The 24,987-nt window shown below is 42.8% G+C and overlaps 2 protein-coding genes across 3 annotated transcripts; one reads left to right on the top strand and one right to left on the bottom strand.

Moving 5' to 3' along the window:
* The first annotated feature begins 9,054 nt into the window (after nt 1-9,054).
* si:dkey-19b23.7 (uncharacterized) lies at nt 9,055-15,121 on the top strand. Its single transcript, XM_021577982.3, has 8 exons — nt 9,055-10,061; nt 10,420-10,491; nt 10,612-10,683; nt 13,040-13,254; nt 13,388-13,448; nt 13,531-13,696; nt 13,822-14,019; nt 14,370-15,121. Exons 1-8 carry the CDS (start codon nt 10,047-10,049, stop codon nt 14,492-14,494), a joined length of 924 nt encoding a protein of 307 aa, XP_021433657.2. The 5' UTR covers nt 9,055-10,046; the 3' UTR covers nt 14,495-15,121.
* A 1,839-nt stretch (nt 15,122-16,960) lies between these two features.
* Nucleotides 16,961-21,885, bottom strand: LOC110500571 (low density lipoprotein receptor adapter protein 1). 2 transcript variants are annotated; one of them, XM_021577983.3, is made up of 3 exons: nt 21,460-21,885; nt 18,675-19,421; nt 16,961-18,410 (listed from the first exon to the last, which is right to left on the bottom strand). In XM_021577983.3, the coding sequence occupies exons 1-3, from the start codon at nt 21,473-21,475 to the stop codon at nt 18,325-18,327; spliced, it is 849 nt and encodes a 282-aa protein (XP_021433658.2). In that variant the 5' UTR covers nt 21,476-21,885; the 3' UTR covers nt 16,961-18,324. The 2 variants fall into 2 exon arrangements, with proteins under 2 accessions (XP_021433658.2, XP_021433659.2); XM_021577984.3 differs by having other exon boundaries at nt 21,322-21,885.
* Nucleotides 21,886-24,987: the final 3,102 nt, after the last annotated feature.

Here is a 24,987-nt window from a genome sequence, read left to right on the forward strand (position 1 = left end):
TGTACATGGGCTTGCTCCTACCTATCTTTCCAATTTGGTCCTGCCGTACATTCCTACACGTACGCTACGGTCACAAGACGCAGGCCTCCTAATTGTCCTTAGAATTTCTAAGCAAACAGCTGGAGGCAGGTTTTTCTCCTACAGAGCTCCATTTTTATGGAATGGTCTGCCTACCCATGTGAGAGACGCAGACTCGGTCTCAACCTTTAAGTCTTTACTGAAGACTAATTTCTTTAGTGGGTCATATAATTGAGTGTAGTCTGGCCCAGGAGTGTGAAGGTGAATGGAAAGACTCTGGAGCAACGAACCGCCCTTGCAGTCTCTGCCTGGCCGGTTCCCCTCTCTCCACTGGGATTCTCTGCCTCTAACCCTATTACAGGGGCTGAGTCACTGGCTTACTGGTGCTCTTTCATGCCGTCCCTAGGAGGGGTGCGTCACTTGAGTGGGTTGAGTCACTGACGTGATCTTCCTGTCTGGGTTGGCGCCCCCCCCCTTGGGTTGTGCCGTGGCGATCTTTGTGGGGCTATACTTGGCCTTGTCTCAGGATGGTAAGTTGGTGGTTGAAGATATCCCTCTAGTGGTGTGGGGGCTGTGCTTTGGCAAAGTGGGTAGGGTTATATCCTTCCTGTTTGGCCCTGTCCGGGGGTATCATCGGATGGGGCCACAGTGTCTCCTGACCCCTCCTGTCTCAGCCTCCAGTATTTATGCTGCAGTAGTTTATGTGTCGGGGGGCTAGGGTCAGTTTGTTATATCTGGAGTACTTCTCCTGTCTTATCTGGTGTCCTGTGTGAATTTAAGTATGCTCTCTCTAATTCTCTCTTTCTATTTCTTTCTCTCTCTTGGAGGACCTGAGCCATAGGACCATGCCTCAGGACTACCTGGCATGATGACTCCTTGCTGTCCCCAATCCACCTGGCCGTGCTGCTGCTCCAGTTTCAACTGTTCTGCCTGCGGCTTTGGAACCCTGACCTGTTCACCAGACGTGCTACCTGTCCCAGACCTGCTGTTTTCAGCTCTCTAGAGACAGCAGGAGCGGTAGAGATACTCTTAATGATCTCCTATGAAAAGCCAACTGACATTTACTCCTGAGGTGCTGACTTGCTGCACCCTCGACAACTACTGTGATTATTATTATTTGACCATGCTGGTCATTTATGAACATTTGAACATCTTGGCCATGTTCTGTTATAATCTCCACTCGGCACAGCCATAAGAGGACTGACCACCCCTCATAGCCTGGTTCCTCTCAAGGTTTTGTCCTAGGTTTAGTCCTTTCTAGGGAGTTTTTCCTAGCCACCGTGCTTCTACACCTGCATTGCTTGCTGTTTGGGGTTTTAGGCTGGGTTTCTGTACAGCACTTTGAGATATCAGCTGATGTAAGAAGGGCTATATAAATACATTTGATTTGATTTATCTAACACTAACACTTAAATTGAAACTGAATAATATAAAAACGAATGATAAATGTTTTATAAAACGTGAACTACATAAAAACTAGCAAAGTGGATTTGAAAACTAACTGAACTAAACTGAATTTCAAATAAAAATCTTAAAACGAAATATGTTTTTAAAATACTTAAACTAAATAAAAACGAGTAAAGCGGATCTGAAAACTAACTGAACGAAATATTTTTTTTTAAAAAATCTTAAAACGACTAGAAATAAGAACGAATATAAAAACACACAACTATAATAACCTTCTAGCACACACTCAGGTTGCTGTGGTAACACAGTAATCCAGGGAGAAGTTGAATAGGGCTGTTCATCTCTTTAGGGACACAGCTGTAGTCAAATATGGTGGTGCAGTTTGGTTGGGTGGGCAGGATCGTACCTGTCAGTCATTATCATCATCCTGGTAAGCACACTGGAAGTCAAGAGTTCAAGGATCGGTTTCAACAGTGTTTGAATGAAGTCACTTCGATCATAATTTTCAATAGTATACCACACGTGTGTGTGTGTTACGCAGCAGCCCCTTGACAGGAAAGGTGCAGAGCTGGATAAGGCTGTCCTCCACTCTGTGTGTATGTTCACCACACTCACCTTCACCCTGCATACTCAGTTCCTACAAGGGGATGCAGCGAGCGAGAAAGGGGAGGTTTTCATAATGAAAGCATCCCCTGCATTGACTTAGATGTAAAGAAATATTATTTACGTTTTAAATATATTTATCAAATAACTTTTCCCTAATGGTATGTTTAAGCTCTCAAAATACTCAAATGCAAATGCTTATATACTCTCTTATTCACAAATTAATTCTTAATTAATCCAACAAAGGGTGTACCAAGATCTGTGGGGCTTTAATGAGATTGAGATTAGGAATCACTTGAATTAATTACAGATTAAAAGATCCACATTACGGCTGGTTAAGACAAGTTTCCAAAGCCTACATATCACATGCAATCCAACAGTTGGATGCCCCCTCAAACGTGTAGTGAGGGTATTGTAGGTGAGTTTCATAGCTACAGTCAATAGGTGGCGCCACATCACCATTTTCCTTGCTTTCATATTAACAACATTTGACAAAATATGAAACTCACAAAGTGTGTGTGTGTGCGCGCCCGCACGCGTGCACCTTAACGTGTGTTGCCTCGGCTCCAAAGGGAACGCTGACCTCCATCATCATGCCCCCTCTCATTGATCACACACTCACTCAGGGCAAGCGTCTCCACCCCTATCCTCATGCCCATGTCCCTGAACCGCCCAGGGGGTAGAGGACATGGGGGACAGGCCAGAGCAGGTGTGGCCCAACCACTATCGCCTCATCTGGTGGAGTTGAGAGAGGGCGGGATAGATGGAGGAGAGGAGGAAAGAGAGGTAGGGATAAAGGAGATTTTCAAAAGAAGGCATGGCAGATAGGACCCCAGTCAAAACTAGCACTTAGACAGAAAACATGGACTGGCTAATAGAGCAGACCGTTGTGGCATCAATGGCAAGGACCTTCCCTTGATGTGGGTACAGGAATGTGGCATTAAAACCACTTCCAGCTCCACCCATTTGTCCTGTTTGTGCATTGATCCTGCCAAGAGGCAAAAAACAGAGTTACTCTAACCATATACATTAAAGCACACACAAACTGAGCACCATAAACCCCCTGCCTACATAGAAGTAACCTCTGACCTTGATGGTGTAGGAGAGGGATGAGGAGTTGGGTTAGAGCGGAGTTAGTGGTTAGAGCGGAGATCAAATCCCCGATCTGATAAGGTATATGTTGTCTGCCCATGAACAAGGCAGTTAACACACTGTTCCTAGGCTGTCATTGAAAATAAGAATATGTTCTTAACTGACTTGCCTAGTTAGATAAAGGTAAATATGATATTGTGGTCTGATGGTCCTGTAAATCACCTCGGTGTAGTTATCCTCACAGATGAGCTCCTGGCTACCCTAGGGACACTGGGGAGAACATTGGGGTACCGCTACGTCCCTCCCATCTACCTGCCGGGTCATCAGCCACCACCTTGGACTGAAATCTGAGTCCCCCAGACACACAAAGAGATATTATTAAATAAATCAGGTGTTATTGATTTCTTCACGACTGGACTACCGACGTTATCTGCCCGAGGGAGTTATCCAACGTTGTGCCGTAACCTGAACGCCCATCTGCGGCCCGCTTATTGTTGGCTGCTATCTATCGGACAATTTTCTTGGGTCACTATAACTACATCTATTTTCCAATTGGAATGGTCCCCTCTACCACACGGAACCCCACTAATCTACCGACGGAAACGCACGAGGTGGCTAAAAATAGACCTCCATCCTCTGCCAGCTTGCTACCCATGGCCCAGCTAGCTGTCTGAATCGCCGTGACCCCAACCAACCTCACTACTCACTGGACCCTTATGATCACTCGGCTAAGCATGCCTCTCCTTAATGTCAATATGCCCTGTCCATTGCTGTTCTGGTTAGTGTTTATTGGCTTATTTCACTGTAGAGCCTCTAGCCCTGCTCATTATACCTTATCCAACCTTTCAGTTCCACCACCCACACATGCGATGACATCACCTGGTTTCAATGTTTGTGGAGACAATATCTCTCTCATCATCACTCAATACCTAGGTTTACCCCCACTGTATTCACATCCTACCAAACCTTTGTCTGTACATTATACCTTGAAGCTATTTTATCGGCCCCAGAAACCTGCTCTTTTTACTCTCTGTTCCAGACGTCCTAGACGACCAATTCTCATAGCTTTTAGCTGTACCCTTATCCTACTCCTCCTCTGTTCCTCTGGTGATGTAGAGGTGAATCCAGGCCCTGCAGTGCCTAGCTCCACTCCTATTCCCCAGGCGCTTTCTTTTGATAACTTCTGTAACCGTAATAGCCTTGGTTTCATGCATGTTAACATTAGAAGCCTCCTCCCTAAGTTTGTTCTATTCACTGCTTTAGCACACTCTGCCAACCCAGATGTCCTAGTCGTGTCTGAATCCTGGCTTAGGAAGACCACCAAAAACTCTGAAATCTCCATCCCTAACTACAACATTTTCAGACAAGATAGAACGACCAAAGGGGGTGGTGTTGCAATCTACTTTTCAGGGAAGTTAGAAACCAATATACACAGGCAGTTAGAAAAGCCGAGGCTAGCTTTTTCAAGCAGAAATTTGCTTCCTGCAACACAACACACCTATCCTCAGCTGCCCACTGCACTGAGGATAGGAAACTCTGTCACCACTGATAAATCCACTATAATTGAGAATTTCAATAAGCATTTTTCTACGGCTGGCCATGCTTTCCACCTGGCTACCCCTACCCCGGTCTACAGCACTGCACCCCCCACAGCAATTCGCCCAAGCCTTCCCCATTTCTCATTCTCCCAAATCCAGTCAGCTGATGTTCTGAAAGAGCTGCAAAATCTGGACCCCTAACCCATAGATTGGAAAGCAGCTGCGGCCATCCCCCTCTTCAAAGACCTATATCTATCCTACCCTGTCTTTCTAAGGTCTTCCACTGCAAATCTACCATTCCAGTGTTTTACTTGCTATATTGTATTTACTTCGCCACCATGGCCTATTTTGCCTTTACCTCCCTTATCTCACCTCATTTGCTCACATTGTATATAGACTTATTTTTCTACTGTATTATTGACTGTATGTTTGTTTTACTCCATGTGTAACTCTGTGTTGTTGTATGTGTCGAACTGCTTTGCTTTATCTTGGCCAGGTCGCGATTGTAAATGAGAACTTGTTCTCAACTTGCCTACCTGGTTAAATAAAGGTGAAATAAAAATAAAATAAAAAATTGGTCAAATATATATATTTGGCAGACGTTATCGCAGGTGCAGCGAAATGCTTTTGTTCCGCGCTCCAACAGTGCAGTAATACCTAACAATACAAAAAACTCAAACCCAAAGAATAAAAAGAAAGAAATTAAGAAATATCAGAACGAGCAATGTCAGAGTTCGGAATATAAATATATATGTATATGATGGTATGTATAGACATGATGTATATGAATAGAAAAGGTGTGTACAGCAGTAGTTATACAGGATGAGCCTTGACTAGAATACAGTATATACATATGAAGTGGATAAATCAGTATGTAAACATTATTCAAGCGACCAGTGTTCAATGAATATGTACATAAGGCAGCAGTCTCTAAGGTGCATGGTTGAGTATCGGGTGGTAGCCGGCTAGTAACAGCGACTAAGTTTCAGGGCAGGGTACTGGGCGGAGGCCGGGCTAGTAGTGACTATTTAACAGTCTAATAGCCTGGAGATAGCTGTTTTTCAGTCTCTTGATCCCAGCTTTGATGCAAGTGTACTGTCTCTGCCTTCTAGATGGTTGCAGGGGGAACAGGCCATGGCTCGGATGGTGAGGTCCTTGATGATCTTCCTGTGACATCGGGTGCTGTAGATGTCTTGGAGGGTAGGCAGTGTGCCCCTGGTGATGCGTTACGCTGACTAAACCACCCTCTGGAGAGCCCTGCAATTGCGGAAGTTGCAATTGCCGTACCAGGCAATTGGTGCATGGTGCATCTGTAGAAGCTTGTGAGGGTCTTAGGGCCAAGCCGAATTTCTGTAATTGACTGCCGAATACAGTCGATTACACACACAAAAAAGTATCAAAATAAATACATTTAGTGGGATTCATTGTTGAGTGCAACATCAGTGGATGAGGTGAGTTTTCCACCCCAACCTAGTGTAAAACAATTGGAAAAGGACTTTATCAATCCAACGCGATTTTATTACCACAAATAAGGAAATTCCGGCCTCCCGGGTGGCGCAGTGGTTAAGGGCGCTGTACTGCAGCGCCAGCTGTGCCATCAGAGACTCTGGGTTCGCGCCCAGGCTCTGTCGTAACCGGCCGCGACCGGGAGGTCCATGGGGCGACGCACAATTGGCCTAGCGTCGTCCGGGTTAGGGAGGGCTTGGTCGGTAGGGATGTCCTTGTCTCGTCGCACACCAGCGACTCCTGTGGCGGGCAAGGCGCAGTGCGCGCTAACCAAGGTTGCCAGGTGCCCGGTGTTTCCTCCAACACATTGGTGCGGCTGGCTTCCGGGTTGGATGCGCGTGTGTGTTAAGAAGCAGTGCGGCTTGGTTGGGTTGTGTATCGGAGGACGCATGACTTTCAAGCTTCGTCTCTCCCGAGCCCGTACGGGAGTTGTAGCGATGAGACAAGATAGTAGCTACTACAACAATTGGACACCACGAAATTGGGTAGAAAAAGGGCTAAAAATTCAAAAATAAATAAATAAAAAATAAAAAATAAGGAAATTCCAATATGGGTCAATCAAGTCAACCTAGTCGCCGACGTGGCAGGCTGACCAGACAGGAAGTGGACTCCATGGTGGTGTGATGACATCAGAGGTTTACAGGAAGTGAACGTCAATATTCACAGTGCACCTAGCTTACTTTAAGGGGGACACAAAATCGTGTTATTTAATTGAATGATGTCTGAACCCATCACTATTTTCAACCAATAACATTACACTTTCACCTTCAACGTCAAATCTGATCATTAGGCAGAGGGAGCCAGACACAGACACATTATTGTGTTAAAGGAATGTTCCTTTAACACAGGACAGATGGAATCATTACCATAAACTCATTGACACAGAACATGTTGTATTTGGTATGAGTCAGTAATAAAAGCAAGGAGGCTGATCAACAGTGGCATGTGTTTCACAGATTGTTTGTTTATGGTGTTTCCATCCGTCTAACCATATGCAACCACAATAAGAACAACATGGTGAATGAATAACAATATGAGATTCTGTACAGTTTCATCATGTGTTTCCTGTCTGACAGGGTTATTTCCCAATCCTGTCAGATATACAGTACCAGTCAAATGTTTGGACACAGCTACTCATTCAAAGGGTTCTATTTATTTGCACTATTTTCTACATTGAAGAATAATGGTGAAGTCATCAAAACTATGAAATAACATATATGGAATCATGTACTAACCAAAAAAGCGTTAAACAAATCAAAATATATTTTAGATTCTTCAAAGTAGCCACCCTTTGCCTTGATGACAGCTTTGCACACTCTTGGCATTCTCTCAACCAGCTTCATGAGGTAGTCACCTGGAATATATTTCAATTAACAGGTGTGCCTTGTTAAAAGTTAATTTGTGGAATTTCTTTCCTTCTTAATGCATTTGAACCAATCAGCTATGTTGTGACAAGGTAGGGTTGGTATAAAGAAGATAGCCCTATTTGGTAAAAGACCATATTATGGCAAGAACAGCTCAAATAAGCAAAGAGAAGACATTCCATCATTACTTTAAGACATGAAGGTCAGTCAATGCGGAAAATGTCAAGAACTTTGAACGTTTTTTCAAGTGTAGTCGGAAAAACCATCGAGCGCTATGATGAAACTGGCTCTCATGAGGACCGCCACAGGAAAGGAAGACCCAGAGCTACCTCTGTTGCAGAGGATACGTTCATTAGAGTTACCAGACTCAGAAATTGCAGCCCAAATAAATGCTTCACAGAGTTCAAGTAACAGACACATCTCAACATCAACTGTTCAGAGGAGGCTGTGTGTATCAGGCCCTCATAGTCAAATTGCTGCAAAACCACAACTAAAGGACACAAATAATAATAAGAGACTTTCTTGACCCAAGAAACACGAGCAATGGACATTAGACCGGTGGAAATCTGTCCTTTGGTCTGATGAGTCTTTGTGAGACGCAGAGTAGCTGAACGGATGATCTCCGCATGTGTGGTTCCCACCGTGAAACATGGAAGAGAAGGTGTGATGTGTGTGGGTGCTTTGTTCGTGACACCGTCTATGAACTATTTAGAATTCAAACCACACTTAACCAGCATGGCTACCACAGCATTCTGCAGCGATACGGCATCACATCTGGTTTGCGGTTAGTGGGACTATCATTTGTTTTTCAACAGGACAATGACCCAAAACACACCTCCAGACTGTGTAAGTGCTATTTGACATAGGAGAGTGATGGAGTGCTGCATCAGATGCATCAGATGATCTGGCCTCCACAATCACCCGACCTCAACCCAATTGAGAAGGTTTGGGATGAGTTGGACCGAAGAGGGAAGGAAAAGCAGCCAACAAGTGCTCATCATATGTGGGAACTCCTTCAAGGCTGTTGGAAAAGCATTCCAGGTGAAGCTGGTTGAGAGAATGCCAAGAGTGTGCAAAGATGTCATCAAGTCAAGGGTGGCTTCTTTGAAGAATCAAAAATATATTTAGATTTGTAGAACACTTTATTGGTTACTACATGATTCCATGTTATTTCATAGTTTTGATATCTTCACTATTATTCTACAATGTAGAATAGTAAGAAAATAAAAATAAAGAAAAACCCTTGAATGAGTAGGTGTCCAAACTTTTGACTGGTACTATACATGCATAATTTAAGTGCATCTAAGATTCACTTTTATTGTGAATCTTCTATTGGATGTTGTCCTAATAAAATATATTTGTTTTGGCATTAGAGCGTCAGTTTTGGATTTGTCCACACTTTCGACAGTGTGCAGGTCTCCATCTCTCCGACAAATCTAGAGACAAAGCACTTGACTGAATTCTCCTCTACTGATACTAAGAAAGGTTATGCTGTAGATGGCCAACAGGGGTCGACACTATCATATGACATTTTCAGTAAGAGAAGCAGTCCGGTCGTTCATGAATAAGCTCGTTAAATCCGGTGGGTGAGAGCAGCACTGTAAATGTAATCAAATTTAGCAACTGGTACATGAGTATGTGTACTGTTGAGTGTAGCACAGAGTAATAGTATGCTGGGAAAAAGTGAGGAATTAAAATGTATATATTTATATGGTATAACTATTCTATTACTGTGACCAAATACTAGTAGCTTCACAGTCACTACCATCCACTCTTAAAACTCACCCCAGCATGTATTTGGGAGACCAAACTTTTACTTAACAATGTATGGTCATGTCTGGTATAGTGTGAAGATGAAGTGAAAAATAATTTAATTTCTATTTCTTTATCTTTTTCTATTTTCTTGTGCAATTAGTCAAACTTACAATTGTTTTGCTGTTCATAACTGGCGCCATTTTGACTATTTTGTTGACACCTGTTCGCACCTAATTGGTAGAAAGCTGTTTGCTGTCATAGGATCTACCAATTAACAAGGCACATTGAAGAATTTACACGGATTTACAAGGAAATATTCAAACCCCATGCATTAATTGGCCCTCATTTTTCTGAAATCACTTTAGGCTTAAATGTATGTACGCCTACCCAACAGGTCCACCACATATTATGCCTAATCACGCATTTATCCTACGTTTCTCTGTAACACGGGAAGATACAGATGATCCCTTGCGTGTGAGACAACACCCGAGAGATGAGATCGAAGAACAAGGGATCTTCCGAAATAATATCTATAATGTAGATTTCTGTTTTAAAAGAAAATGCATTTGGCAGATAATTGTATCACAGAAAGACGCATAAGATTCTGATGCAGAATACATTAAATTAAGATTAATGAAAAAGAGGGAAGGAATGATGCGTTTGCAGTTTAATCGTTTTATGTATAGGTGTGACAGCGCACATTAACGCAGTGCAAACGTGCTAAAATACACAGTTCTGGGTTTAGATTTTTACAGACAACAAGATGAGCAGCGGCAGTGTAAGTAACCAGCCTAAGGAATCTATTTCTGTTTCGGAAATGAATCATTTGACAATTAAATGTTTATTGTAGCCTATGTATTCAATCACCCATAGATGAAATATAATCAATGATGTAGTTTTAAAATGCAGTTGTTGATATTATTTGATTTATATTTCCTTTGCATTCATAACCATGCCTCTAAATGGCAGTGGATGTATTGTTTGTGCACCATATAGTGGGATACTTGTCAAGGATGCTGAGGTGTTGCTAGGAGATAAGGGGTATCTTATTTCCCATGCACCATACTGAGGTCCTTGCTTTCAGATAAACCACATTTGCTAAAATATGAAATTCACAAAGTGTGTGTGTGTGGCAGAAGCGAGAGAGAGAACAGAGGAAAAAACTGCAGCACTTTCTGACAGACCTGGCCTTATTGGGATCATTGCAGGTTAGTTCTTATAGTTCTAGAACCAGATACATGATAGTTACAGAACACCTAAATAATAATCATTTTAAAGGTCAGAAAATATATATTATCATCAGGATAATCTTGTGTCTCTCCATGTAGGGTTTCCGGTACTTTCAACCTTGGCTGAGGGGGAGAGAGGAGCTACTCCTGACAGTAGTCAATGAAGACCTGGTTAGTGTTGAATTAACTCCACTAATTAACTGCACCTATCTTGTTTTCTCAAACATTCAGAAATCGATGATGAGCCATTCCTTTAAGTCTATATGAGTGGTTCCCAAACTTTATATAGCCCCGTACCCCTTCAGACATTCAACCTCCAGCTGCGTACCCCCTCTTGCACCAGGGTCAGCGCACTCTCAAATGTTGTTTTTTTTGCCATCATTGTAAGCCTGCCACACACACACACTATACGATGCATTTATTAAACATAAGAATGAGTGTGAGTTTTTATCACAAACCGGCTCGTGGCAAGTGACAAAGAGCTCTTATAGGACCAGGGCACAAATAATAATATAATAATAATCAATACATTTGCTTTTTATTTAGCCATCTTACATATAGAACCTTATTTGTTCATCAAAAAATGTGAATAACTCACAACAGGTTAATAAGAAGGGTGTGCTTGAAAGGATGCACATAATTCTTTATTGGAGAGTCTTAAATTATTTTCCACACACAGTCTTTGCCTGTATTTAGTTTTCATGCTAGTGAGGGCCGAGTGTCCACCACTCTCACATACGTACGTGGTTGCAAAGGGCATCAGTGTCTTAACAGCGCGATTTGCCAAGGCAGGAAACTCTGAGCGCAGCCCTATCCAGAAATGGTTGTGAATTCTGATTAAATCAAATGTTCACAAAACCGCTTTCTTGCAATTTCGATGAGCCTCTCATGTTCACATATTGGTAAGTAGACTAGAGGCAGGGTATGAAAAGGATAACGAATCCAGTTGATTGTGTCGTCCGTTTCAGGAAAGTACCAGCGTAATTGCGCACCCAGTTCACTCAGGTGCTTCGCTATATCACATTACATTGTCCGTAAGCTTGAGTTCATTTGCACACAAAAGATCATACAATGATGGAAAGGCCTGTGTGTTGTCCTGTGTGTTGTCCTAATACAGACAGAAAAGAGCTCCAACTTCTTAATCATAGCCTCAATTTTGTCCCGCACATTGAATATAATTGCAAAGAGTCCCTGTAATCCTAGATTCAAATCATTCAGGTGAAGAAAAAACATCACCCAGATAGGCCAGTCGTGTCATCATGTAAGCGATCAGACATGTGAAAATTATGGTCAGTAAAGAAAATGTTAAGCTCATCTCTCAATTTTAAAAAACGTATCAATACTTTGCCCCAGCGCATTTCTGTATGTTGTAAACGCGTTACATGGTCGCTCAGAAAATACACGAGAGTTCAGGGGCCTTGCTTTAACAAAGTTAACCATTTTCACTGTAGTGTCCAAAATGTCTTTCAAGCTGTCAGGCATTCCCTTGGCAGCAAGAGCCTCTCGGTGGATGCTGCAGTCCATTTGATGTCACAAAGCTGTCCATTGCTTTAAAAATATCCTATCATGTTGTCCTGATTTCCAGTGGTTTGCAGAAGAGGATGTCTTCCTTAATTGACCCCCCAGCCCCCCCCCCCCATAAACGTAACGGACATATAGCAGGGGCTGTTCCAGGCCCACCACGTCTGTTGACTCATCCAGCTGTAACGCATATAATTAATTGACTTGTATGCGAAGCAGTAATTGTTTCAAAACATCTCCTGCCATGTCACTGATGCATTGTGAACAGTGTTGTTTGATGGAGGCATTGTCTGTATCGTTTTTTGGGCCTTTTCCCCCAGCATTGTCTCAGCCACATCCCCGGCAGCACGAATAATTAAGTCCTCCACAATAGTATGGGGATTGCCTGTCCTCGCCACTCAGTAGCTCACCATATAAGATGCTTCTAGCCCCTTCTTATTAATGGTATCTGTTGCTTTTATACATGTCTTACTACTCGAAAGTTGTCTTAATTCTTGCTCAAAAAACTCCTGTGGCTTATTTTTCAAATGGTCATGTTTCGTTTCTAAATGTCTGCGCAAGAGTGAAGGTTTTCTGCAAGAGAGTAATGGTTAATGTGATTGGATGTTAATTATTTGACATTGTGTTGTTATTTCGACTGAACACTAGATGGTTTAATTTATTTATTTTTGGCAGTGAAATGAGGCTACTCAGGCGAGAAAAAAAAACGCACCCAAATGTATAGCTGAGTTGGAAAATATAAATGTACTATGAAGAATTATTATTATTAACAATATTTTTATTTTTTTATGTGAATCAAATTTTTATTTGGCGTACCCCCAGTTTGGGAATACCTGGTCTATAATTACTGTTAATATTTTATTCTAGGACAGTAGGGAGAAAACGTTTTAAAAGAGAGTGAAATTCTACTTTAACTTGACCAATTAGAACACTGATTTCCATTCCCTGTTCCAAAAACTTTTGCTACTGTGTGCTCTACTGAACAAGACCCTGGTCTGCCCCTCAGGGTTGGCGTTCCCCTGGGTTCATGGTGTCGGCAGCGTCCTCCTTCAGTAGCAGTTCCTCATCCAGCAGCACCAGTAGCACTTACAGCCTGGCTAGTGACGCCAGCTCCCCCCTGCCCGGGGACCACCAGGGGCCTCATCAAGGCCATCAGGGGCCACAAAGCATGCCAAGGAAGCAGCAGCACTCATCACATGGGCCCAACCACCATGCCCACAAGTGAGGGGTTATGTTTTGCGAGTATTAAAGTACACACACAAATACACACATGCAATTATGAAACACACACAACATGCATAGATTCATGCCCACATGCACACACACAGAATCATTTATCTATCTTTTTCCACAGGGGCAGCAGTGAGGCCCATCTCCTACCAGCCTCCCCCAGTGAGAGGGAGATAGCAGTGCCTGTGAGTATAGTCATCATTGCGTTCCATTCACGTTGAGTTGTAAATAAATCAGTTTTATTCTGACCCTCGCTCATCTTTTCAGGAAGTGAATTGCACTCTTTTCCTATTGGCTGGCTACGCCAAGTATGGTCGCCCGTACGCCTGGATAAGGTCCAATCACGAGCGCCTGGTCAACATTGGAGGCACTGATTCGATGGTCAAGGACACGCCCATGAAACTCAAGGCCATCACGGACTGGGGATCACAAGGTTTAGAACGTTTATATTTATGTTTTTCTAGTTTGCACCCCACCATAACAATAATGCATCTGAAACACTGCATCACATACTTGGCTGATCAGCTATCCTCCTTTTCCCTGTTGCTCTTCCTATAGGAATACGGGTATGGGATGTAGTGAGTGAGCTGGTGTGTCTGTGCACCGTTCCATCTCCCTCCAACCCCTTTGCCCTGGACATGCGCTACCTGAAAAGCCTTCCTCTCCCAGAGCGCTTCCTGGTCTCTGGGGCTCTGCTTAACTTTCTGGAAACCTACGCTGTCTATGGCAACCGGGATGAGCTGCACTACGACAAAGGTAAGTCATAATTAAATAAAACTTCCTGGAAACGTATCTATTTCTGTACCCAGTATCAAATCGTCAAGACTAGAATAGGCCTATGGTGCTGGGGTTTAGTGAACATTTTCAACACAGAATCAAAACATCCAATTATGAATGTGTTGACCTGCAATGCCAAGTGTTTATAAATGGCTTAAGATGCCTGGGCTACATTTGTATTTATTATCCAACCAATAATATTCATGAACATAATTATTATGATGAGTGTTGCTCTAGTCCATAGTTGCTAGGTGGCACTGTTGGGCTGTATATGTATGGCAAATGGCGTTCCTTTCTTAATCTCCTCACTCTTTCTTTCTCTCTCTCAGTCGTAGAAGAGATGAAGTCTCTGAGGCGTCTCCATGTCCAGACTCTGTCTGAGGTCCAAAGAAGACCGGGCAGAAGCACCAGGCCAGCCTCTCCCGTTTCAGGAGAGTCCTCAGAGGAAGAGTGACAAAGGTCATATTCTTTAGTGCACAGCACACCGAAACAAAACGCTTTGCAACGAAAAACTTTAAAAAACTACAGTTTCTTATAGGGCAAGTCCAGGGGTGCTTTCAGTTCAATATAACATTTGCTATGTTGCGTAATGGTTTGTACTGAACGACACGTTTCCCCAAAACGTTCAACGTTCTTAAACAAGACTTTGAGGTACGTTTGCTCCGATTGGTAATGTATCAACTTCAGGATGTTTTCTTCCTTTTGGTGCCCCTGAACACAACCCTGATGTGGTGGTCAGAGTCGACATTGTAAGATGGAAGGGGGTACTAGCATATCCCTATGTTTGTGCATTTTTAATATAGGTAAACATATAGCCATATTGAATGATTATTTCCCCAACAGAGGTGTGATCAATGTGCCAATAAGACAATACAAAAGGGAACTATTATTTGTCCCCCCTGAAAAATGCTCTCATTCAAATGTGCTAGGCCCATAAATAGGGCACATTTGAATGTATGGTACTCCATTTCAATGTGTTAATGTACTGTAATTTCACCTCTGTCACAGTGATGTAGAGGTAAATGTCAGTTTAAGCAATTATGAAATGGGTCAGAATAAAGTAAAGTATCCTAAGAAATAAGCCTCATGACTTTCAGCTTATCCCATGACCCATGGTGAACTTCTGCTTTCCAGCTCCTTGATGGAATGTGTTCTTTCGAGTCAGAGATATAACGCCCCCCTTTTTTTTTTTAAGAAAAAAAAAAGGGCAAATCGCCTTTTTAAATAGATACGCCTCAGATTGTTTTGTCTCATTCATCAAACGCTTGGCTCCAGGACTAAAGACACAGTACACACTGTAGTGTGGGACAGGACTCTTGTTTTGGCCTGAGGTTGGCTGTTTTGATGCTCTGTGTCTTCAGTTAAGGTAGAAAATAATTGTTCAAATATACAAGCACATACTATCATTGTATAAATGTTTATTATTCCATAGAGTACATATTTAAATATGCAACATAAAACCAGACCTTAAAGCATGCACTTACAAATGGCACAACCTCATCTTTGGAGTGTAGTTTGAGATACATCAGAATACAGTCATTTAAAATAAATGGTTAAACAAACATCCATTGACATCAATGGCATAACTTGTCAAGTCAAATAAAAATGTAAAACAGAGGCACCTTTTACTGTAAAACATGCAGATAGCCATCGCTAACCTTTTCTTGTTTATTTGTCACTTAAATGGTAAGGTGTAATGTGTGGGGGGGTTGGCCCGAGGATAGGTAGGGACTCAAAATGTAGAATAGCCCCCATTACCACCCCATTCGTAGACAAGCAGTCTCCTGTGTAAAATCTATACAAAACACCAGTCAGCTGTCATGAAACTAAATTATACAATACTGCATACTGTAGTATCACGTCGAGAAATTAAGCTGGGATGTAATGTGACCTTTTCATAATGGTTGCCTGAGTATAGATGTCTTTAATGTATGGAATGAGTAGATGTGGCATGGGGAAGTGTGTGAGGCGCAAGAGAGCGTGTGTAAGAGAAACAGGTATGAGCTTGGGGCCACACTAACACTAATGCTATGAAACATGCAAAGTCATGAGGTTACAGTAGGTTAGGCCAGACAGAGAGGAGAGTTTGGGGGCGGGGCCAATGAGGATTTGTGAACTCTAATGTCCCCATCGGAATGCAGGAGCACGACAGAAGTTCCCGAACAGTTCAAACCAACGTTCCTGCCCCACAGAGGAACAGAGGTAGCCTAGCGGTTAGAGCGTTGGGCAGGTAAGTGAAAGGTCGCTGGTTTGAATACCTGAGCCGCCAAGGTGAAAAATCTGTCAATGTGCCCTTGAACTAGACACTTACACCTAATTTTCTCCAGGGCTGCTGAACTACTATATCTGACCCGGGGAACACATTTCACTACACATATCCGGTATATGTGACAAAAACATTACTACTACTTTGCACACACCGGAATAGTGAGGAATGAGGAGGATCACAGATTAGTGATTTTTCCAGATAAACTGCTAATAATATACATCTAACTGGTTCATCATTATGAGAAGAAAAAAAACTTCTAGCAAACACTAACGCCTGTAAGGGAGGATTTAGTGTGAATAAGTAGGTTGATATCGCATCTATAGTATATATATAAGCCGTGAGGCTCATTCAAATTCAGAAGATTTGTGAAGACAGAGTTAGCATAGTCTTGGACTAAAATGCACTGTCAATGACTGGCCACATCATCATCATTTGATTTTCCATTTAACAGTTCCATTTGAATTCCACAGCCCAGCCAGGCAATATATAAACTTAGTCTCTCCTGTAAAATAGTGTTAAAACATTATTTCCCCCACACTTCTAGGCTAGCATTTGGTTTGCAACAGTTTGGGTTTGTCTAAATCTTGCTGCTTGCCCCCGACCTGTGCAACGATGTTGCAGGTTATACTTGCGAGTGACAAGACTGACAGCTTTTCTTAGTCAGGAAAATTTATTTATAAAGGGTCATAACAATGGATATGTCAAAAGAAATGGCAATAGAAACAAAGGTAAAACAAACTAAAAGGCACAGTTTGCCATCATTTCAGCTGCTTGATGTGATAGTGTCAGCTTTAGTTAGCTAACTAGCAAAGGAAAAGTAGCTAGCCTGCATGGCAACCTTTTTTGGATGACCAGCTCATTTGGCTAGCTACTTAATTATTTCAGAACTAACAACTGGCTTTTGCTCAGGCTAGATCGTCATGGTGGAAGGATGAAATAAAACAAATGTACTCATTAAAATAGCATTGAATGAAAACACATCTTTAAAAAAAAAAAAAAATTGGTAACCGTTTTATAAAAGCAATCAGGCCCCAGGAATTATCGTGAATAACATCCTCCTAACGGCCGTTTCCCTGATCCTCCAAGTTGGGTCTTAGTCGTGAGTTATTCACACGATAAACCCTGGGTTCTCATGTATTATAGCCTTAATTACAGTTCTGCCTATAAACACAGCCTACTGTGTACCTACGACAACTCAGCAGATGTTCTTCTATGGTCGGCTCAAATGAACCCTTTATGCCCCATGAATCCTCACACACACTTTGTAACACCTCTCCCAAGACCAACACGGAGCTCACATTGCAGGGTCAGCTCAAACAAAGTTCCTCACCCCTTAAAAAAAAAAAAAAAGTACAGGCTGATGATCCATAAGCTAACAAAAACTTAATTGAAATACATTTTTTTAAAACTATAAAAAAAACAACCATCATTGCTATGACTGTAACCAGTTTCAACCATTCCAGCCCATACCCAGCATTGCATTGAGAGAAGACTGTGGTTTGGGGGATATATTTGGTCATATCCTTACCTAGTTAAAAAAGGCACACAAGACCATGTGCTCCTTTCTTCGAAAGCATAACTGGCAGTTTAGAGTAGCAAGGCCACTAGAAAACAAGTGCCTTGGAATGGCAATGGATATTAGCAGTTTAGCATTGAAGCTTTCCAACAGTGAAAACAAGTCACAAGGCAACGGAGGTGAATGCTGGAAACAGCTTACAGTACCACACCATCAACCCAATGCCTTGTTCCCAGGTCTTCCAAGGCAGCTAGTCATTAACTGTCCCGGTTTGTAGGCTAAATGTTCATTTCAGTCATGAACTGTACTGTAGACTTACTAAGGCAATGTCCCATTTAAAAGAAAGTCCAGCACTAATCTCCTTCTCTCACCCTTCAGTCCTGTTGAGTCCAGTAGTGGTGGGTTCTTTCAATCCCTCGTCTCTTCCCTCCCTCCCTACGTGCTGTAACTAGTCTCTGTGGGTGTCATCAGTTTAGTGTCACGCTGGGGATCGGTTGTCTCAGTGCCAGATGTCTGAGGTGGATCTCTTCCTGATCATGGCACTCAGTGGACTGCGAGACAGGGACCTCCTCTTCTTCCAACGGACTGCAAACCGACACAGGAGTGAGAGAGGGTGTTAAATGTGCTGACTGGGCTTGATTTTAATCACATACAACTCTCAAGAAAAAGACAGTGAAATGTGCAAATACAGGTACATACATATTCATGCGTTAACTGAAGACTATCAATTGATCCCTTTGAAAGTTTCCCCTACTGATAGGCGGTAAGGGGATTGCCTGCCTAAAAATGTTTGTTTCTATTGATTTCAGTTGAATATTTCAGTGTGTCAGGTGCTCAGGCCATGTTCACCTCGTCTTAAGCTAGCTGTTAGCATGGAGTTTTTGGAGCTATTAGGGGTGGTGGGCATATCCTCTCCCTCCTTCGCCCCAACCTTTTCTGGGGTCAGTGTGCCGGTACTTCCGCCATCCCCCTGCCAGTCACTCAGTGCCCTCTGGAAGGAGTGTGCCAGACAGGCCGTCATGTCCCGTGCCCGCTCTGCCCGGCTGCACCAGAACACCCGGCACTGCAGCTGTTGCCCACGCTGCTTACAGATGTACAGAAACACGTTGGGTCTGGTGGCGTCGGCCGCGCAGTAGGCGATGTCCTGGAGGTACGTCTTAGTGAGCTGGCGTCCTGTGCTGAGCTCTTTGACTTCGATATAGCGTGGACGAACAACTAACGCGTGGTCTTTGCTCAGCTTCTTTCCATTTGCGGCCCCATCGAGCAGACGGGCTATGGCATCCTGGGCCTGCTCTCGATCCAGGGAGAAGATTTTCTCAGTGCCCAGGTAGTGGACCTTGAATAGCGGATCGCCGTGGGAGAGGGACTCTGTGCGGTCGCGGCGGAAACGGCGGTGTAAAGCAGCCGGGGATTTCTTGAGGGTCTCCATCAGGTGGAAGGTATTGAGAGACATAGTGGATAGGAGGGTGGGTTTTGAAGGGGTCAAGGGGGGGTTAGTGGTAGATGTGGCACAGGTGTCGTGGTCTTCAGTCCTTTTCCTAGTTGTATTTCCCACTTTCTCTTTGAATCGAGTACAGTTGGAGTCAACGTTTTGATCTGGAATACAGAGAAAGACAAATTGCAGCCTAGTTAAATACATTACCACAAATCAGACACATGAATTGCCAACACAATAACATAAGTTATAATGTGGAATATGGACACACGGCTCGAGAGATTTTACTAAAAATAAATATATATTTTTTGTTGTTGTTGTTGAGAGGCGAACTATACTTTTAAGCGTATTATGCAGAGTGGACACGTGTCAGTAGTTAAAGGGGACTGTTAGGACACAATGAACTAAGAGCCAGCCCAGGATCAGGTGCAGCAATAAAACAGTCAATCAATATTCACTCACTAGATTCAGTACAGAACCATCAAATATTTAACAGTTACTGTGCCTCATCTTAATAAACCCAGCTCAACCGAGCTGCTGAGCTGGAAAAACAGTAAATCAAATGACAATCCAGTGGAGGTGTATCCCCCCCCCCCCACCCCGAGCACATGATCTGTAGGCTTAGAAGACAAAAAGTTTTTTTTTTTACAATACATATCTTAAGTGATTTGATGTGTACTTACTGCAAGTTCTAGAATTGATAGCATTGACTTGACCAGACTTGTGTTACAACTAGACACTACATAAGAGCCAATGAGACCCAAACAATGGACTGTCTAACGGAGGTTAAGCGTCACCAGCTGGACATAGCTCTCACATTGTCTTAAGAATGTCCCAAAAACACCACTCTCCTCTTGGCACATTGTGAGCTGTACGGCCCCAGCCATTGTTAGGCACTTTCTTCCCCCCCCCCCCCCCCCTTCTCTCTGCCATTCTCTCCATATCCTACAGCCTCCCTCAGATGTTGCTTTGACTGCGAACCGCCGACTGTGCCAAGATGATGGCCATTGTTAGGCAAGCCCACTTCTCAGGAAACAGCTTCGCTTTCTACCCCGCCACACATAATATTTATCCTCCTAAAAAAAAAATTGCATGCTTTGGTGAGATGTCAAGAGACCTAGACATCAGAAAGTGTTATCACACACAAAAACAGACCTCTTCTCACCCCACCCCAGGCTACAAGTTGAGTAATTTTCCACAGTAAATATGTTCAGTTCTTTTGGCATGTCTACAAACTGGTAGATAGCAGATACAGGTGAACATGTACACATACAGTAACGCCGATGGTAACTATGTTCAGAATGTGGTCAGGCTGCATTTTTCTGCACAGTGCTTTTTAATAGGATCGAGAATGCCCATGAGTAAATAGAGCAATGTGACAAATCCCAGAGGATATTATCTAATGTACTGTACTGCCCTAGTGGCAGACAGTAAGGTCTGTGTGTCTGTGCAGACTGGGAAATATGGACAGTTGTTGAAATGCCATTATGCACCGAGGACATACGCGGTTTTCCCTTCAGTAAGAGCGTCTTTACTAGATGGCCCCGATTATGAACCATGGAAAAGTCAGCAGCACATTGACGTTCCAATGACTCCACAAATTCTAACACATTCAATATGCGCCAAAGGATAAGGCAACTTGATTTATTGGTAAATGCATGTACTTTGGAAATGCCACAAAAATTGCCATCGTCGTCGAATAATTTTCATTCTGAAAAATAGTAATAGTCACATGAAATTGGTTTGTCAGTTTCCCTTCTCATGACTCCAATTACATTACATGACAGTGGAGACTGTTACTGAATCTGGTTGATAGGTAATCGACGAGCTGGGCTGTTCCCCAGCTCCGTGTGTAGGGATTTGTACAATGCTTAAACAAGGCTATTGAAATTGACATTGGTGTCTTGTCTTTATTATTTTATCCAACATATCATACTCAAACAGAGACCACGTCCCATCATTTTGCCTTGAGTGAGTCTAAACGCAAATATGCCTCGCTATATGGTTTTGGAAAAATTTGACTTTGGCTTTCATATGAGCAAGATATACACGACTATTTACCTTTCTAAACGTTTAAACAGGGTGTCGGGATTGTAGATCACATGGAGCCAGCTGTGGTCCGTACCATCAACTGAAATCCCAAAACGGGCTGAAAAATCCCTTGAGTTCAATAGAGTGAAAAACAATTACGCATTTTACCTGGCTTCAGTTTCATGCAAATGATGTCCTGTGGCGCTTCAAAGAAGAGTGCCCGTCTTCACAACTGACTGGATGCAAATTAACGGTCTCTGCTTCAGCACGGTTGTTTTCTCAATTATTGGAATACTTATATATAAGATCAACCAAAATGCGCGTCTCGTTTAAAAACATAACAATTCTGACCCAAAGCTTCGTTTGACATTGCCTGCTCAAGATTTACGATACATTCCAGTAATGTATTTTATGGACTAAAACAAAAAAAGAACGTGGCACAATTTAGGATATTTATGACTGTTCGGAACTAAAAACTCGTGCTTTCCTCGTCGGCGTGTGTGATACTCATCCGCTCAACTTTAATGTGGTGACGCCTTCGAGCTGCGCTTATGAACAGCGTGGGCGCGCCTCCGGCCTACTATGCAAGTGGACGAGCATTTGCGTCTTTGAGGGGGTTTTGAGTGTGTGAGTGAAAGGTGGGAGAAATGTGTGTGTGTGTTTGTGACTGAGTGAAAGGCGCACAAGGGGATAAGGGGAAAACTATAGGGCTTTGAGCAGAGAAAGAGGAGAAAATACAAAGCCAAGACAAATAGTACCTGGAGGCAATGTTAGGGCTTACTATAGGGGAATGCTGGTATAGACTATATACATAAATGCACACATAACCAAAGATGCATTGACTTGATAAAGAGGACAAGGACGGATAACACCTCAGTCACTGTGTGTCATAAACAAATAGAAAGTAAATGACTGATAACATAATTATGGACACATTCACTGTAACATTATATTTGACCTTTATTTAACTAGGCAAGTCAGTTAAGAACAAATTCTTATTTTCAATGACGGCCTAGGAACAGTGGGTTAACTGCCTGTTCAGGGGCAGAACGACAGATTTGTACCTTGTCAGCTCGGGGGTTTGAACTTGCGTCCAACGCTCTAACCACTAGGATACCCTGCCTCCCCAATTAGGCCATTAGCCTAGCTCTTTCAATTAAAACAAATACACAATTGTTTTTTTTTTTACAATACAGTGACTCAGACAACAAACTGCAGTAGCCTAGGTCAATAGCCATAGCAACATCTGAAAACCACTACTGCCCATCAGTACATTGCATCATCTATAGCCTCTTGCTAATCAGGGTTATTTACCCTAGTTTCTATGTTCTTTTTCATCTTTTTATGTTGGGGGGCATTCGAGCTGAGGTGATGGAAAACGCTATATGGTTCCGTGTGTATGTGCGTGTGTGTTTCAGAGAGGAACAGTGCGCCCCTGTTTATTCTGGGTTTGGCCCAGCAGGAACTGTTAAGTTTTGGAAGTCACACCCACCAAAGTACCTTACAGTACACAGTGGAACTATTATTAGGCACCGATGACGCTATGAACCATCTACCATACCCACCCACCCACTAAACTAACATGATTTCAGCTCTACCAATGAAACAGAGCAGAACTGGCTAGGATGTGAATTGTCACGCAACTTGGGTCAAGATCTGTTTCTTGATTTGCTCTTAGGAACAGGGCACCATTGAAAGTAGTGATTTCTGGGGTAGCGTTAAGTGTGGAGGTGGAGGAATTGAAGTTGAAAATTCATGGTGTTTGTGACGCCTGCCATTTGGCGCGATGCAGGCCTGGTGGGGAGCATGGTGGAACAGAGGAGTCACTGTCAGTCCTTTTGTGTTTTGAGTCAGAGTCTCTAGCCAAACAAAGCCATGCTGGGATATCAGTTATCATGTTAGAGCTTTTGTGCCGAATCTACTGCAGTGTTTCAGGTGCTACTTTTATGGTCATGTCACAGCAGTATGTAGGAGGGAGATTCCAAGATGTGGGAAGTGTGCAGGAGGACATGGGACAGAGGATTGTGCAGTTTCCGTGTATAAAGTTGTGTGTGTCAACAGTAGGGGTGCTCATGTTGCTGGGGATCGGAAGTGTCAGGCGTGAGAGAGGCAGGTTGAGGTTGCCAGAGTCAGAGTAGTGCAGAAGGTATCATATGCTGAGGCAGTGGAGAAAGTAGAGGAGGATGGGTCAAGGGTGAGGGAGCCTGAAAGGATCCCAGGGAGTAGTAGATTTGTGCCAGCACAGAGGAATAGGGCAACAATTCCTTTATGCTTCAGTAAGGTCGGCTTTTTAGTGTTTTATAGCAATGGTTATCAACTGTACCGCGGAAATGGAACGTGAATCACAGAAGATAGATATTGTGGTGGCAGCTGCAGAGAAGTATTTGGGTATACGAGATTTGACTTCAGAAGAGTTACACGGTGTGTTGAGGGGTGTTGTCCCATCCTCCCAGGCCGTTGGCTTGGTGTAGGATCAGTTACGGTCAAAGTAGTGGAATGGGGTGGTGATTTTATTTCTATGAAATAGTGGTATACAGGTGTAGCGTTAGTTGGTGGTGCAATTTTTTTTCCTTTTCACCATTTCCTTTTTATTTTTGTATCACAAATGTTTCATGCGATCCGCCAACCCAATCCCAAAGAAGAAGAAGAGGAAGGCTGTGAATTGACAATCCAAAAACAGGGGTTAAGGCAATGGGCGAAAGATGAACTTAGTGGTACGAAGCTTTCAGGAAACTCACACCAGAGTATTTGCTGGTTGAAACGGGTTGCGACGGGTGGCTAAATCCGTCATGACACCGTGTCTACAGTCATATCAAGGAGGTCAGTAACCTCTGTTTTTGTTTCCAGCTCCAAGCAGCCACTTCCTGCATCTCTGAAGCAAAAGATAATGAGATTGAAGCTTTTTTGAGAACCACACAGGGGCTCTTTTTAGTGGAACAATATGTTAACAAGACGTTGTGTAGATAAAATGAGTTGAGTTGACACCCACGGTAGCAACAACAATCCAGTATTCTGTTATCTCATGTTTCCATCAATACATTTTTGGACATCAGTGCTAAAAGAACACGCTGAGATTGTTGACAGAAGGGAACAAATGAGCTGTAAAAAAAAACATTGTGAATGGGAGATTTTATCCCAATCCATTTTCCATTTTTCTATCCAATCAGAGCATCCGCCACGCTTTTATTAATTCTACTTACAGTTCTCAACAAGTAGAAGTTTGATCTGACATCTTGGCTTTTGGGAAATAATAGGAAAAACCTCAATATATTGCAACTTTGCAGAACAAAACGGAATGTACATTTGACCAGAGCATAATGGCACTAGTTCAGGTGATTAAGAATGACTTAGATTAATGTGTGAAGTGTGAAGATACACACACTCATGAGATAATCAATGACATTCAAATGATCTCAAATGATTAATTGTACTTCCCTACCCATCAACAGCCTGTTAAGACTAACAAACACTACTTTTTTGGAGAGAGGTTAGAGAACACTTTGAGGGTTAGAGTTGTACAGTTGTCACAAGCTCATATTGATCAGCCAACAAATCTTTGCTGTTGCAAACCAAATGCTAGTCTAAAATAAATGGGAGATCATGTCTAGATGCTTTTTACAGTGTAGTTCTAGCATATAAATTGCTGAGCTGATGAGATAGCGGATTTCGCAATCAGATGAAACAGAGTAAATAGGC

This window comes from Oncorhynchus mykiss, chromosome 21 (genome assembly GCF_057628025.1).
Source record: "Oncorhynchus mykiss isolate SJ-2025 chromosome 21, ASM5762802v1, whole genome shotgun sequence".
Classification (NCBI taxonomy): Eukaryota; Metazoa; Chordata; class Actinopteri; order Salmoniformes; family Salmonidae; genus Oncorhynchus; species Oncorhynchus mykiss.

Bases quoted from the DNA above. Each gene is read 5' to 3' on its own strand.
- si:dkey-19b23.7 (XM_021577982.3), top strand. The intron at 10,492-10,611 runs GTTAGTTCTTAT...CTCTCCATGTAG, and splicing joins CCTTATTGGGATCATTGCAG to GGTTTCCGGTACTTTCAACC. The intron at 13,449-13,530 runs GTGAGTATAGTC...TCATCTTTTCAG, and splicing joins AGAGGGAGATAGCAGTGCCT to GAAGTGAATTGCACTCTTTT.
- LOC110500571 (XM_021577983.3), bottom strand. The intron at 18,411-18,674 runs GTGAACATGGCC...GTCGGTTTGCAG, and splicing joins AACAGCTAGCTTAAGACGAG to TCCGTTGGAAGAAGAGGAGG.